Source organism: Rhinatrema bivittatum, chromosome 9 (genome assembly GCF_901001135.1).
Source record: "Rhinatrema bivittatum chromosome 9, aRhiBiv1.1, whole genome shotgun sequence".
In the NCBI taxonomy this organism is placed as follows: domain Eukaryota; kingdom Metazoa; phylum Chordata; class Amphibia; order Gymnophiona; family Rhinatrematidae; genus Rhinatrema; species Rhinatrema bivittatum.
In genome coordinates, this window is record NC_042623.1 from 124,467,103 (window position 1) to 124,484,117 (window position 17,015).

Genomic DNA, 17,015 nt, shown 5'->3' on the forward strand with positions numbered 1-17,015 from the left:
GCCAGATGCAACTCAGTAAGTTTTACTTTTTTTTTTTTTTTTTGCTTATGGGCAACAGCAGATAAGATAGCAAGGCTGCTGGAGTTCCCAGGTCCCACCAGTCGAAGAGGAAGCTGTGTGATGGCAGAGAAAGCTGCAAATCTGATGGGTTTTTAGGTCCTGCCAGCTATGGGTAGGGGTGAAAGGTAGGAGAGAGCAAGAGAGAGTGAAAGGATGGGAAAGGGGTAATAGAAGGGAGGGAGAGTATGGGGACATAAGAAAAGGGAAGAGAGGGGGCTGAAGGAGGAAAGAAGCCTTGGCTCACCCTTAGAATTTGCTATCTATGTTCCTGTGCTTGCTCTGCAGAACATCTCTGGCTAAAGTCCTATGCCCATGCAGACTTCATACATTTCAAATTCATGCTAAGCACCTTCCAGTCTGCTATTGCACTTGTCAAACAAGACTACTATGTACATCTAATAAACTCTTACATCCAACCCACGAAGTCTGTTTGCCACACTCAATTCCCTTCTCAAACTTCCCTCCTCCCATTCATTCTGACCAGACTCCATGACAAGATTCACAAAAAATTAGCCTAGAGTTCTCAACCAGATCAGTTTTTTCTGCTTCTCCCCCTCTTCTTTCCTCTACCCTTCCTCTATCCTCAGCCACTCTTCTCCTCCTTTCCTGAAGTAACAGTGGAAGAAATTGCTTGTCTTCTCTCTTCCTGCAAACTCACTACTTGTTCTTCTGACCCTCTTCCCACCCAATTCCTCAGCTCTAACTCACTTCAGTCATCCCATCTGTCACATCCTCAATCACTCACCACTGCTACTGTTCAAACATGTTGTAATCATACCAATCCTTACAAGGACCCACTGGTCCGACGTAATCTCGACCCATCCGGGGTAGAAGAAGGTTAACCTGCCCCCTATGGCTCGGTCCCCCAGATGAATCGGCGGATTCTCATTGTGAGGCATGGCCAGGACCTGAGCCCGGGCCTGCTCCTCTCTTGCGCTGCTTGGCCCGAAAGGACTGATTCCGGGCCTGAGGACGAGGTGCCTGGTAGCGACTCCTGTAGGGAATGAAGCGCTGGGAGCTTCTACCCCTGGAGGGCCTTGGAAAGGCACGCTGGTTCCTTCTGAACCGATCTTCCGGCAATCGAGGTACTGGAGAGGCACCCCATGTGCTGGCCAGTTTATCAAGGTCGCTGCCAAACAGGAAAGAGCCCTTAAAGGGCAATCTGGTGAGGCGTGTCTTCGAAGGAGCATCGGCTGACCAATTCCGGATCCAGAGCTGCCTCCTGGCGGCTACGGAGGATGAGATCCCCTTGGCTGCTGTCCGGACGAGGTCTGATGCAGCATCCGTGAGGAACAAAAGAGCGGACTCCATATCTGCTGCTGGAGCATTGTTCCTGACCTGTGACAAACAGGAACGCGTCACCACTGTGCAGCAGGTTGCGATCCGCAAAGACAGAGCTGCCACCTCAAATGTCTGTTTCAGAATGGCGTCCAGTCGCCGGTCATGAGGCTCCTTGAGGGCCGCCGCCCCCCCCCCCCGCCTCAACTGGAATGGTAGTGCGCTTGACCACAGCGCTCATTCTAAATCTATCAGTTGTTGTGCCGCTTGCAAGAATGGAAAATGGCGGGCTGTAGGACGAAGACCTTCCAGCAGGGGGTTCTGCGCAGAGGGTACCATAGTGCTGGGACCTGTAATATCCAACTCCGCCAGGCACTAAGACACCAGGTCGGAGAGATCCTCTTTAGGGAAAAACCGCCTCATGGTTCTATATGGCTCAATCCCTGAGGGAAGTTCCCCCTCGTCCGGGAGTTCGGACTCATCCGGTGAAACCTCCTGGTCCGACTGATCCGGACTGTCTAGCGGCGGGAGGACCCGCTCACGATAAGGGCTGAGGGTCCAGGAACAGGATCCGCTGGAGCCGCAACCGCAGCAGCAGCCGCCGCAGCCACGCAGGAACAGCAGGAACAGCAGGGCCTGGACGGGAAGCTGTTTGCATCTGTACAAAGGCATGAATCCCCTTAAAGAGATCCACTCAGGAAATGGAAGCGAAGCGGTGTCTAATCGCCGGGGTATGAGATCTCCCGGGATTCCAGATTGGTCGAGACTGCCCGCTAAATCCGGGGTAGCCCCTGGGGAACTGTCAGCAAACCGTGGCTGAGACTGGTCCTGGCCCGAGGGTCCCACGGCCTCCTCACATTGGGCACATAGGGAGTCTGGCTCTTCACTGTGCGTGGCTCTAAGCTGGCATGCGGAGCAGAGGCCGAGGGCTTTAATGCCGGAGGCAGGAGGCGCCCCCGCTGAAGACGCTGAGGCGTTCTGTTCCATTGAAAAGTATGCGCGTAATGATATGCGACAGCAATATACGCTTAATATAACAGGCGCCCAATAATATGCGGCAGCAATAGACACTTAATATAACAGGCGCTTAATAATATGCGGCAGCAATATACGCTGAACAGTACAGGCGCTTAATCATATGCGGTCAGCAATATATGCTCAATGGTATTCAATATGCTCTCAGCAATATGCGGTTAGCAATACACGCTCAATGGTATTCAATATGCTCTCAGCAATATGCGGTTAGCAGTACACGCTCAATGGTAGGCAATATGCGCTCAGCAATAAGCGGTCAGCCATATACGCACAATGATATGCAATATGCTCTCAGCAATAAGCGGTCAGCAATATACGCATAATGATGTATATAATATGCGCTAAGTCATAGACAGGCGCCTATCACGGGCGCTCAATACCTGAACAAGGCCAACAAAATGGCGCCCTACACAGCGTGCCGCCTACAGGCCACGCCGCCGATCCTCGGTCCTCGGAGACCAAAAAAGTAAGAGATGGACGCCTTACCTGATCCTCGGCGCTTCCCGGCTGGAACCCGGGCGGTATCCAGCTGCGGGGGGAGAGGGCAAGTACCTTCACCGCCGCGTTTGAGGATATGCACCCGCTGCCTCGTCCACGCCGGGACCGAGGCGCCTCGCTCGCCATGCCCGAGCCTCACCTGGGGGCTACGTCCCTGCCACGATTCGGCCACCAGACCGAGGCCTTAAACCTCCGGGGGATCGTGGAAATCACCCCGGGAAACTCTACTGGGGGAGGGACCCCAAGGATATCACCGCAGGAGTGCGGGGCTCGATGTTGCAGTAGAAATTTAGACTATAAATCAAATATTCCTGAAGTAAATGAAGGGTGGGAAACCCAATGAGACCTCATATATTGCGTGCCCAATGTCTAGGCTTTATGAGAGCTTATAGTGACGCAAGCTTCTCCTGTGGTATAATCATAGGTCTCAATGAGCTGAATTTAACGGGACGCTTGTGAACCACAGCTGTCCCAATTAATGCACTAATGGTCTCAAAAGTGCTGGAAAAGTTGTACTTAACTTGCAACTTCAAAAACAACGTCAAGTTGACAGGAGCTGGTGATAGAGATGGTGAAGTCCGACTTCTTTCCGACACGTCGTGTTTCGGAGGGGAAACCTCCTTCCTCAGGGGGTCGGACACCGCTGTTTCCTGCTTTAGTCTCTTGCCAAAAATGCTTGACTTATGTATGTGATACGCTAACTTGAATTGCTGTCCTAACCGGCGTCTTTGTTGCGCTCTTGTCAGAATGCTGAAGTCAATCGCTGTGCTGTAGATGTACTATCGGCAGTAGAAATTTAGTAAGAAGAAAGTAGAAAGTAGATTGGAAACACGCTCAGCAAGCGTGCAGGCTCTCCAAACTGCTTTGGAGACGGAAATTACTGAGTTGCTACGCTTCCTGTGGGGGTATATATACCCGTGCTGACGTCAGATCAGTCTCCAACTGCTAGCACGAGCATACTATACCCATTCGTTCTGAGTCCATCTGGCTACACGCCAGGAAATAACTGATACACATCTACTCGTTCAAGACCTCTCATGATCTTAAAGACCCCCATCATCTCCCCCCTCAGCCGTCTCTTCTCTGTAACTTTTCCATCGCAACTATATCTTTTTTGAGATGCGGCGATCAGAAATGTACACAGTATTCAAGGTGCGGTCTTCACCATGGAGCGATAGAAGCATTATGACATTTTCCGTTTTATTAACCATTCCCTTCCTAATAATTCCTAACATTCTGTTTGCTTTTTTGACTGCTGCAGCACACTGAGCCGACGATTTTAAAGTATTATCCACTATGATGCCTAGATCTTTTTCCTGGATGGTAGCTCCTAATATGGAACCTAACATCGTGTAACTACAGCAAGGGTTATTTTTCCCTATATGCCACACCTTGCACTTGTCCACATTAAATTTCATCTGCCATTTGGATGCCCAATCTTCCAGTCTTGCAAGGTCCTACTGTAATGTATCACAATCCGCTTGTGATTAAACTACTCTGAATAATTTTGTATCATCCGCAAATTTGATAACCTCAATCATATTCCTTTCCAGATCATTTATATATATATTGAAAAGCACCGGTCCAAGTACAGATCCCTGAGGCACTCCACTGTTTACCCTTTTCCACTGAGAAAATTGACCATTTAATCCTACCCTGTTTCCTATCTTTAACCAGTTTGTAATCCACGAAAGGACATAGTCTCCTATCCCATGACTTTTTAGTTCTCTTAGAAGCCTCTCATGAGGGACTTTGTCAAACGCCTTCTGAAAATCCAGTTCACCTTTATCCACATGTTTATTAACCCCTTCAAAAACATGAAGATTTGTTAGGCAAGACTCCCCTTGGGTACATCCATGTTGACTGTGTTCCATTAAACCATGTCTTTCTATATGCTTTACAATTTTGTTCTTGAGAATAGTTTCCACTATTTTTACCAGCACTGAAGCCAGGCTCACTGGTCTATAGTTACCTGGATCGCCCCTGGAGCCTTTTTTAAATATTGGTGTTACATTGGCCACCCTCCAGTCTTCAGGTACAATGGATGATTTTAATGATAGGTTACAAATTTTAACTAATAGATCAGAAATTTCATTTTTTAGTTCCTTCAGTACCTCAGGATGCATACCATCCGATCCAGGTGATTTGCTACTCTAGTTTGTCAATCTGGCCTACTACATCTTCCAGGTTCACAGTGATTTCGTTCAGTTCGTCTGACTTATCACCCCTGAAACCATCTCCGGAACTGGTATCTCCCCAACATCCTCATTAGTAAACACGGAAGCAAAGAATTAATTTAGTCATTCTGCAATGGCCTTATCTTCCCTAAGAGCCCCTTTAACCCCTTGGTCATTTAATGACCCAACCGACTCCCTCACAGGTTTCTTGCTTTGGATATATTTTAAAAAGTTTTTATTATGAGTTTTTGCGTCTATGGCCAACTTCATTTCAAATTCTCTTTTCACCTGTCTTATCAATGTTTTACACTTAACTTGACAATGCTTATGTTTTATCCTATTTTCTTCAGATGGATACTTCTTCCAATTTTTGAAGGATGTTTTTTTGGCCAAAATAGCCTCTTTCACCTCACCTTTTAACCATGACGGTAATAGTTTTGCCTTCCTTCCACCTTTCTTAATGTGTGGAATACATATGGACCTGAGCCTCTAGGATTGTATTTTTAAATAATGTCCATGCCTGTTGAACACTTTTTTACTTTTGCAGCTGCACCTTTCAGTTTTTTTTCTATTTTCCTCATTTTATCAAAGCTTCCCTTTTGAAAGTTTAGTGTTAGAGCTGCAGATTTACTTATTGTCCCCTTCCAGTTATTAGTTTAAATTTGATCATGTTATGATCACTGTTGCCAAGTGGCACCAACAAGTTGGTCCTGGGGTATGAAGGATTATGCTACCGTTCCTAAGGCTGTACCATACTTGACATCCTCCTGCCCCTTTATGGGCAGGCTAATCTAGGTCTGCTGGTGTTGGAGAATGGCACCTTACCCCAAGCCTTTCGTATGCCCTTATATGGCATACCCCAACAGCCTACATAAGGTATGTCATTATTTATTTAATTTTACATAGCCACGGTCATTTGGTTGTATGAAGCAGCCTGAGGAGGCCCAAGCATACAACTAATGGATCCTTGCCTTTTATTTCCAGCATGACTCCGTACAAAGCACCCCCCCAAGCATCGTAATATCTGAGGTCCCCACCACCCAAAAGCATTTATCATTGCAGCCATCCGCTCTAATAATAGGGCCCAAATGTGAAGGCCTGCAGGTCTCACACTTGCCCCAGGTACTTGCCCAGTACAGCATCCTGGCCTTCATTCCTGCCTGCCTCATTCTCAGCCCTCAACCAGGGCTTGCATTTTTATGCCCTGCAATTTCCTGCACCAGAGCCAGCGATGTCACCATGAAGTTGTTTCTCCTTCTGCAATGCGCCACGTGGCCGTAAGCTGCAAGGGACCACAAGATGGTAGCTAGCCTCCCTGCCTGCAAGGCCTGCCTGGATGAACAATCACAGCGGTGAAGCTGCGCCACCAACTGTCCGGCCTTTCCTGCCATTCCACATACTCCCCCCAATCAAAATTAAAGACCTGGAGGCCCTGTGCAACAGGAGGCCCACACCAAACCAAAGCAAACAGCACCCCCTCTTTCCTTCTTTTTCCTAATTCAGTTCCTTGGTGAGCCTGCCGTGACGTGGTCTCCCCCATCGGGGACCCCACCCCAAGAGCTGGCTGATGTAACCTAAGGCTTGTGATGGGGAGCCACCTCCAGGCTGGAGGTGGCTCCCCATCACAAGTCCTGAAGTTGAAAGCTCTTACCCATTGTGCTCTTTGGTCTTGCCTCTCCCACCCACATGCAGTCCCCGCTGCGATGTGGCCTCCTTCTTGCACTGATGCGCATGCTGCTGGATTGACTGGCGATCCGGCGCTGCATGAAAAAGGCACGTTCGGCACAACACTCTCACCTATGCCCTCCGTAAGAAGGTAGTGGTGGCCAGCAAGGAAGAGAGTGCACAACGGGCCCGCAAGGCTGACAATCTATTAAATCCGGCCCCCCAAGAACCATGCTTAATACCGAAGAATACTGCGAGTGGAGAGAGACACTCAGGAATGCCAGCCTGAACCGGGAGGCGGCAGCAGGCCAGGACACTATCGCCACTCCATCACCACTCATTGCACTATCCAACTCTGGAGGCTATGAAAGGCCCCCAGGCCACGTGCATGACTCTGTGACCACATAGGCCTGAGCCTGACCCGCACCCAGCAATTTTTTTTTTTTTTTTTAATATTTTATCGCTGAAGCCAGTCACATGGCTATGATTAAGGGGGAATTACCCGCAGCTCAACCATGCAGGCCCAATACTGCTGCCTACACCATCATGAACACCAGGCAGCTGCGGCCTCCCTGCCGCCTGCACTATGATCACCAGGCTTTTCCATACTATTTGCCAACAGCCCCACCTAATGCGATGCGCCTGTAAAACTTAACAAGGCAGTGCAACCGACCTGAGCAACTGGCTGGAGGCAAACCCAGTGCCCCAAGACACGCTGCACCTCCTGATGACTGCCCCCGAGTTTGTGAAGGGACAGATGCCAGAACAGACCCGGGGAAACCAACCCCAAATCTAGGACCCATCAAGGACATAAAGGTAGGACTCAGCCATATGCCCGTCCCTGCGCGGGGAAAGGGCAAGCCGGCAAAGCACCACCAGCACGGGCCCGGCTCATGCTCACCACCAGCAAGGAAAGGCCTAGTGCCTCACCACTCACCCACATGGCCCCCATACCCATAGTCACTGCCCCGACGCATCTCTGAGCTTGCAAAGCTGCGGCAACAGGGGGAATTGAAGACAGAAGCCAGCGAAAAAAAAGGAATATAGGACGGCAGAGCAAGCAGCTGTGCTAGCAGAGGTGAATACTCACAAAAACACTGAAAGAAGAGGTTGGGGGGCAAGCTGGCTCACCTTTAAATTCTGTTGGCTGGCCCAACCCCTGCCCCCTCACTTGCTCTAGAGGAAGAGCTCCTCACTGGTTGTGGCCTCCCTGTCTTAGTTGAGCGCAGGTCAGCCCCTTTGTTGCACTGCATCCAGGTTTGGCTTCTTGTGGTTTCCAGTTTAGATTTTGTCTGCACATTTCTACTTACACTTTATGCTCTCTTTATTCTGTATTTGGTTAGGGCCTCTATGTTTTTGCATTTGTGTTAGAGGTATGGTATTCTGCTACTGTGTATTTTTTGCGTAGGGATCTATAACAGCCCTGCTTGCTTTGTTTTCTTAATTGTGTATTGGTCTTTCAGGATGTGGTGTAATATATGCAGTGTTGCTTTCACATAGGTAGGATTGTTACTGTGAGTGCTGGCAATTATTACTCTTTGGTATAGGTGGTTTACTATATTTTTTAAAATATAAATACATCTGCATGAGATGTAGTAGAAAAAGAAAAACCAACAGGACATGGATACCAATGTACAAAATACAATGAAATGATGAAGTAGATTGAACTGGTGATGGGTGGCAATATATATTAAAGATGACAGTCAGGTAGATTTGAGGATTGCCACCTCTGGCAGTGGGAAACAAATGGATTTACTGGGCATTTTCAAGTGACTAACTACCCAGTGCCAGTCACAGGATTCTGGCATCAATGGACCATTGATGTAATCAAGCATAGTACTTATGTTTTTAAATGGAACCAAATTTCCTGTAACACTCTCCAGTACAAATCCATGGTCCATACAACTGCAGGAAAAGCAAATGAAAGAAAAAATTCTCACCTATGATCCCATTATAAATACCGCTATAGGCATACAATAGCAGCCAAACACCAGAGAATCAGCTTTGTGATGGCACCTTATTTGGTTAGACCTGTTTGCCTGGACAGACATCTATAATGTAGCAGCCTGAATAGGGTGGGGGGGAGAAAGAAGCTTCACCAGATGAGGAGAGTGCATGGAGGTTGGTGCAGTGAGTTGCGGAAGAGTGGCAACAGTGACCATTAGTGGAGTTGAAGGAAAGCAATGTGAACATTTGGAAGCAAAAGTGTTGGGGGATATGGCAGAACAGCAGGTCCAGTGATGGGTAATGAGGAGGTGCAGAAGTGGTTGGGTGTGGGGGTAGACCGTGGAGGAAGGTATGTAGATATGGAAAGCAGCAGCAGTGTTGAGGAAATATGAAGGAGCAGCAGGAATGGGCTGTGGAAAGCAGAAAGCATAGTGGAATATCAGTGGTCAGAGGAACAGTGGAGGAACAATATTAATAGTGGTATGGGTATGTGTGGATGTGCCAAAGTTGCACTGGTAGGAGTTGGGAAGATGTATCACTAAACCAGCAGCAACAGTGGATGAGGTGTGGAGGAGTATAAAGAGCATCAGGGATAAAGCAGCAAAAGTGGTGATGCAGAAAAGTGAAGACGCGAGGAGGTAGAGTAACAATGGATGGGAAGGAGCAGCAATGGCAGGGGTAATGTGAATGAGGTGCAAATGCAGCAATAGGTAGTGTAAAGGAGTAGTGGGTATGGAGGAGGCAGCAGTGAATGTGATAAGCAAGATATGCAGCAGTGGGGCACAGGAGGACAAGATGGTTCTGTGGGTGTGGAGGAGCAGAGTCAGTAAAGAGGGCTGAGGAAAAGCAGCAATGGAAGAGGAGGATGTATAGGTGCAGCATTAGGAGTTTAAAAATGTAGAGAAGAAGGACTTGCAGAAGTGCAGTAGGCATGGAGGAGCACACTGATGAATGAGGAGTACAGCAGCAGTGGTGGAACGGGATGTAGAGTGTAGCAATAGCGAGTGTACACAGCAATGCAGAAGTAGTTGCAGTGGAGTGGGATGGGCAAAACAGCAGCACAAAATCCATGCAATGTGTCAATTTATTTCAAGGAGAGATAGATACTCTTCAAGGCCCTTAATGTGTATGCCTACAGCAAAGATACAGAAGGGATAAGTATGAATGAGACCCTAAGCTCGTTATAAGAAGAGCAAGGCTTTGCATTCAGAACACTAAGAGCAAATTCTCTTTTCAATGAAAAGATGCAAAGTGGAAACCCAAAAAAATTTAAAACAAAAAATAAAGAGAGTTACCTGCTGGAAACCATTTTGACCCAGTGATGGTTCAAGCGTGAACTTCAACTTCATATCAACCCCTGAAAGTGAGAATGTTATAAAATTATACCCTTTTAATGAATAACTAAATCGTAGACAGAATAAATGATGAAATCATCAGCTGATGTATGCAGTTCATCATGGCACACAGAACACATAAATGCTCAGAGAAGAGTAATACTAGAAAAAACTCCTTTATTTAAAACTTAACACAGTACAGCATCCTGCATCAAACAAATGTTCAACAGGTTACAGTAAGTCCCCAATAAATCTGAAGGTATTACAGTGAAAAAGTCTGAAAAGGGGGACTACCACAATGCCACAAACTCCTGCAGTGTAAGAACATAAATGGCCAAAAGCATATTCACACTGTCAACTTTGTCAGCCTGTAATAAAAAAAAACAAAACAAAAAACAACCTTCACCTTCATCCAAATAAACCTTATCTGTAATAGAAAAGCTGTCCGCTGTATGAAATTAGCTTTCCTATAGGTGCTGAACCTTGAAAAAACACTTTAATCTACATAGCATATGTAGAGAAGTAAAATTATACATATTACAATGTTCTTTTAGCATTTAGATAACATTGTTCTTATAATCTGTGTTTAAATTATTGAAGAACTCACAAATTATTCTTCCCAAGCGTCACACATGTAATATTTATGATCACCAGCAGGTAGGTAGCTCAGCATTCTGCTTCCACATATTTATTAGCAGCAAAACCTTTGCTTACTTAAATATTGGGATCAAATTCACTTCACTCCTTAAAATATACTGACAAATCTAAATATTTATACCAATTAGGCATCCAGAAAATGTACTTAACTATTACTACTTATCATTTATACAACTACTAGATGCATGCAGCACTGTACAGATAGACAGACATAAGACAGTCCCTCTGCTGTAGTGCTTAAAGTCTAGGTCAAGACACACTGACAAGACAAATTAAGGGCTTCACAAAATGTATTTCTTATAGTAAACAGCTAAAATCAACAAGGGTGTGATCAAGGGCAGCACAATTATTATTTGCCTCTTTTTGTATTATTTTTGTAAAACATGCACAAATCAACCTGCCAGTAAAGTTTCCTGAATTAAAACTAAGACCTGACAGTGCTAGTAAGAGACTGCAGAGTCTCATAATATAAAGGGAATTCTCTATCTAATAATGTGCAAAAGCTACAAAAATAAGAGTGAAAGCTTTTGATGTATACATTTTTTTCCTTATTATAAAGAACAGATATATTGCAGTTTATAACACAACAATCCTCCAGAATTGTACTAGAATTTAAGCTTTGATAATTCTGCATGTTCAACAGCAAACTACAGGAAGGTAAAGATAAAGCAAGCAGGTTTTGAATTCCTCCCCGAGATGATTTACAATAAATCCACACCCTAAAGGCCCAGCCCAGAGCCGCCATTTCTGTCCTGGGTTTCATGGAGGGTTGCAGCAGTGCAGACAGCATCACAGAGAAGCAAGGTACAACCAATTGAAAGACACACACACACACACACAGGCTGTCCATCTCAATTTTGCTGCCTCCTTACACAAATCGCCTCAGAGCTGGAAGCTGCAGCTAACCTACAGTTGCCTACTAGGCAGCCGATCTGAGCTGGATTATAGGATCAACAGCTCAGGAACCACTGCCTGCTTGATTTCCCTCTCTCTCCTTTCCTCTGCCCCATGAAAACAGAAAAATCACAAATTCTACAGACACCAAAATAATCTAGTAGCAATTAAAATGGGAAAATATGCCTTTTCATCGTCTCTCCACCCTTCACCCTCCCCCACCCATGTCACCTGGCTCCAAAGTGCAGAGCAAGCGAGGAGCCGTCCTGGAGATGCAGTTTCTCTTCTTCAGCACATTGCTAAGTATGTTGCTCATGCCGCCTGCACTCTGCCTTTTCAAACATCTTCCCCCATGTTTGAGGGAAGCTGTCAGTTTGTCTTGCCTCATTTGAGATGGAGAATTAAAATCAGTCAAGCTGCAGCGGTCTCCTCCTCAGCAGCTGTTACCACAGCTTTAAACGGCTCTCTAGCTCAGCAATGATGCAAATGCATTTCTCTTTGGCTGCCTCAAATCTATTTCCCTTAATTCTCTCCTTAACAAGTCTGCCCAAGAATGATGCAATAGTTTCTGGGAATAGATCGATGAAGAGGAGGCTAAAATTTTTTAAAGAATTAAAAGGGGAACTCCGATTACAAAAGCTATCTTTTGCTAAGATTATCTGCAGTGCAGAGACAGTCAAGATGCAGAAGTGGAAAAAAAAATCCCTATGTACACTCCCACAATTATCACGCATCCTCTATAAAAATCCAGTTCTGTATGCTACGCCTCCTACTTCACGATAGCATGGTTCCTCCCTCAGGTCATTCCTCCTACGCTATAGATATAGCACAAACAGAGCAAAACAGTTTGCATAGGTCGGAATAAAAACCCAATTGTATCTGTTTTAAAGATTCAGATTTCAGGTTCCACCTTCCCACAAAGTCCTTTTTTTCTGGATCAGAAGCCCAGTATATATCCATGTGTTCAATCCGTGGTAATTTTCTAAATTAAAAAAAAAAAAAAGGCATCATGTAGGGTTCGGTGGGGTATATCACCTTTGACTGTTGCCTAATGGGGAAAGGAAGCAAGTTCAAAAGGACAGAGCCGTAGACGGCCGGTTATGAAAAACGACGCCAAGTATACCAGCGTCAGCCTTCATAACCGGCAGGCGCGGCGGAGTCGCGTTAGCAAGGAGGCGCTAACGTCACGCAAGCTAGCGCGACCCCCTAATTTGGGTATTGCATGGTGCCCCCCTTGTGGGCGCCATGCGCATGTTAGGAAAGTAGGCACTGACTTTTCAGCACCCGCTTTCTGTGCTTTATAATTGCATCGGCCCCATGGATTTAAGAAAATCCCCATTATCGATACCTGGGAACTTCTAATTTCCAGATGCTCTAAAATTGTCATAGATTAGCAGGCAGAAAGGAGGGGGGCTCAGTCTCTCCCCCACGCATGCTCTCTCCTCCCTATACTCCCTCACTCTCTCCGCTCCCCCATCAAAGCAGCAGCAGTCTCCTTTAGCTCCCACAGTCAAGGGAAAGCAAATGTTGCTTACCTGTAACAGGACAGCAGGATGTTAGTTCTCACATATGGGTGACGTCAGTGGATGGAGCCCTGTTACGGAAAACTTTTCTGTCAAAGTTTCTATAAAGCTTTGACTGACACTGACACACTGAGTGCACTGAGCATGCTCAGCCTGCAATTATCCCTGTGACCACAGGTGTTTCCCCTCAATCTAGTCTTACAGCAAAAAGCGCAAGCGAAACTAAAATAATAATAAAACGTATGTAGACCCAACTCCGTGGGATGGCGGGTGGGTTTCGAGAGGACCAACATCCTGCTGGCTTGTGAGAACACCTGTTACAGGTAAGTAACTCTGCTTTCTTACAGGACAAGCAGGATGGTAGTCCTCACATATGGGTGAGTACCAAGCCGAGGATGCCCGAGAGTGCACCAAATGCACCCAAAGACATGCAAAAGGAGCAACGACGGGGGTGGAATTTGATAAGGAGGGCATCCTGAAACCCGTAACGGGTTGGTGGAAGGATATTGGGTAGTTAAACTGAAAAGAAGATGAGTAGACGGACTGGCCAAACATGGAAGCATGCCGGCCAGTCTTACCTAAGCGATAATGGGCTGCGAAGGTATGGAGAGAGCTCCAAGTAGCAGCCTTACAAATATGTACAAGCGGCACTGGCCGAAGGTGAGCTATTGAGGCTGGTACGGCCCTAACAGTGTGGTTACACACGGTGTTGTGGTGAAATGCCTGCTTGTTGCTAGGAAAAAGATACAGACCGTCAATCAGGAGGAAAAGGTCTGTTTGCCCACTGGAACTCGCAGCTTGGCTTTTGCCACAGAAGGAAAGAGTTTGGTGTAATTCCTATGGAGTGTAGTGCGGTCTAGATAGAATGCAAGTGCACTTTTACAGTCCAAGGAGTGGAAAACCCTCTCGCCCTGGTGAGAGAGCTGTTGGGAAAAAATAAGCAGAGTATATTCTGAGTAAGGTGAGATGCTGCGTCTACCTTAAGAAGGATATGAAGTTGAATACGTAAGACCTCTCGGTCAAGGAGAAACGCAGGGTCGGGTAAGTATGTAACAAGGTGTGGAACTCACTGACCCTGTTGGCAGAAGTGATGGCTACAAGGGAAAGAATTTTCCATGCCAGACTGTTAAGTGAGAGGAATGGAAAGGCTCGAATGGGGAACGTATGAGTCTTGTAAGCACTAAATATAGGCCCCATTCCGTAACCAGTAAAAATAGAGGCGGCTTAATCAGTGGATAACCCATGGTAAGCTGACTCAGAAGGGGTTGAACCGTTAATCGGGTATCCCCATTCCCAAGTGGTACGCCAATTGGAACAGAGGTGTACCCATGTGGAGGATGTCTGGGGAGCAGAATCCGAGGGAGTAAGAGAAAAGAGTGGTGTAGAAAAAAAAAGGGGGTAATACCCTTTTGTGTGGTAAATCATGCCATTTTGAATGGTAAGATTTATGTGTGGAAGGTTTTTGTGATGCTACCAGTACCTGAGAACATCAGTGAGTTCGTGATATGAGACTAGCCTGTGAGAAGGTGAATTGGTTACTGGAATGATAGATTGAGAAGTATGGGAAAGCATACTGGTCTCGGCCAGGACGTGGGTCTGAGAAACAGTGAACCCCATCCCGGTGCAGCATAATAAGAGTGCTGGCTATGAGAGGCATCGAAAGAGACACGTAGAGGCCTTTGTTGCAGCAAAGGCGTCCAAGGGAATGCATTCGAGACATGTGTAGGGAGTAGAATCTGTCCACCGTATGGTTCGATTGCAGAGGGCAAGATAGGTTGCAGTGGGCAAGGTAGGTTGACCTCAGCGCTAGAAGATTTTTCTCGCTACACATGTAGTCCGAGACCATCCGAGAGGATGGAAACCTGTATGGAGAAGGTCTGCTAGTGCGTTCAGTAAGTCTGTTAGATAAGTGGCCCAGGGATGCATGGAGTGAGCAAGGGCCAAGGGTAGAGCTGCACAGTTTCCTAGCAGAGCAGCTAAGAGGTTGTGCGTGCTTGTGATTTGGAAATACCACATTGTCACTATGCTGTCTGTCTGTTTGCACAAAGGTTTGTTGCAGAGGCAGTATTGTAAGGCATAAAAAGGCATAACTCATGGCTTGAAGCTCCAGGAAGTTGATGTGAAACTCTGCATGGAGCAGAATAGACGCATATTGGGTTGAGAAGATGTTAGTTCGAACTCTGCAACCCTGAGTAAATGAAAGCATGAGCATACTTCCATACCTACTTACTGCGGTATGGAAGCATGGTGATGAGACACCATTTTACCTGTCCCTTCTGAAGAAAGTTGATATTTCTGAGGTCCAGGATGGGCGGAGAGCAACTACTTTCTGTTGAAAGAAAGAATAGTGAGATTAAAACTCCCCCCCCCCTGCACTTTGTAGCATCCGGGGGACTGTACCCTGAATCTTGGTACCAAGTGGGGTGGCCGCTCTGATATCCGGCAAGTTGAGAGACCAGGAGGTGTCCAACTGGCAGGGCTGATGTAATCTGGATATCATGTAATCTCCCACGGGAGCATGAGCGGTAAAAAAGTCTTACCCGCATTTCTGTGTGCTGTACAAGAAAACGTCGAGACCTGTTGCCAGGCCTCGAGGTGGATTTGCAATTGAGGCAGTGTTTGCTGGATCTTGGGTCTAGCAGATCAGCGAATGCATCTGGGACTTCGGTTCTTAATTAGGAACCAGAAGCCAGAGTATTAATCAGTACAGAGTCCCGTTGCTGACAACGGGAGGATGTCCTGATGCAATCCCAAACGATTGGTAGAGAGGTTCTCTTGGTATTGTGTTCGACATAGCTGCAATAGCAATATGTGACACTAATACGGTTCTTGGAAGACAAGACGACCTAGAACCTTCTGAACCATGTGGCCCGAATTAGAGAACAGGTCTCAATGGGATTGTCGCTGAAGCGGGATTAGAGTACTTACCATCCGTCTTGGATCGCAGAAGGACGAGCCAGTGAAGATCGATGGCTCCGTAGATTTCAGGAGGTATCAAGGGACAGCCTGAAGGACGTAAACGTCAGACTCAACTCTGTAAACTGGTATGGTAGCGCATGTATAGAGGAGACAGGCTGAGCGTGTCTGGCGCTACCACAGTAATTTGTGGAGGGTCAGAACCCCGCACAGATGTTGGTGAGGAACACCTTGGGTACAGGGGAGCCATTATGACTCATGAACCTGGGCCTCTTTGCAGCGGCTCGATGTATCGTGACGCCAGTGCAGAATTCCTCGGAACTCGGTCAGGTCATTCTGCAGCACTGAGGACTGCCAGCACAATGTGTAACAGTGGCGGTGGCAGTAGCGATGTTGCTCGACCCGGGCATTCTCCAGAACAGAGTAGGATAGCACCAATGTCTTGGATGGCGTCAGTGGCGGACAGTCACCGTGCCGGTGACAATGAGTGCCACGGTGCTCAGCCGGTCTTTCCCCAGCTCAGAGGTGGATGCCCTCACTGTCTTGGATGGTGAATGATGACGGACTGTCAGCATGCCTGCACTGCTCCTGGCACTATGTAGCGTAGTAGGCTGATACGGGGCTTTAGTTAATAACCCAAAGCATGGAGAACTGTATTTAGGTGAGGGCATTGCGTGTAGGTGCTATGTCAGTATTGATGGTATCAATGGCAGCATAGAAGCAGCCTCGAGGATATGGTTAAAAATATAAATGAAAAAAAACATAGATGGCCTGGGAAGAGCAACGATAACAGTGACTGAGGCACAGACAGCATCGGCTAAGGTATCGAAGGAAATGATGTGGCATCAAAGAATAGAATAGACATAGATGGCATGAGGAAACTGATACCAGCATCGACAGAATCGATGGTCGCATCGATAGGAACGACGTGGGCGTCGACCCGGGCATCGACCCAGGGATCAATGGCATCGCAGAAGGCAGGACGGCCTGGATGGGGGGTACTGACTGTAGCGATCGGGGCATCGACTACA

General features: G+C 46.9%; 1 protein-coding gene across 3 annotated transcripts in view; it reads right to left on the minus strand.

Annotated features, from left to right (window-relative positions):
- TBC1D30 (TBC1 domain family member 30) overlaps positions 1-17,015 on the minus strand; it is a 301,699-nt gene that overhangs the window by 176,953 nt on the left and 107,731 nt on the right. For 2 of the 3 annotated variants that reach the window (XM_029615714.1, XM_029615713.1), the window contains exon 3: positions 9,956-10,017. In XM_029615714.1, the coding sequence (XP_029471574.1) occupies positions 9,956-10,017 (62 nt within the window). Of the gene's footprint in view, positions 1-9,955; positions 10,018-11,776; positions 11,949-17,015 lie in introns of those variants that run through there. The other variant, XM_029615715.1, reaches the window with a different exon arrangement.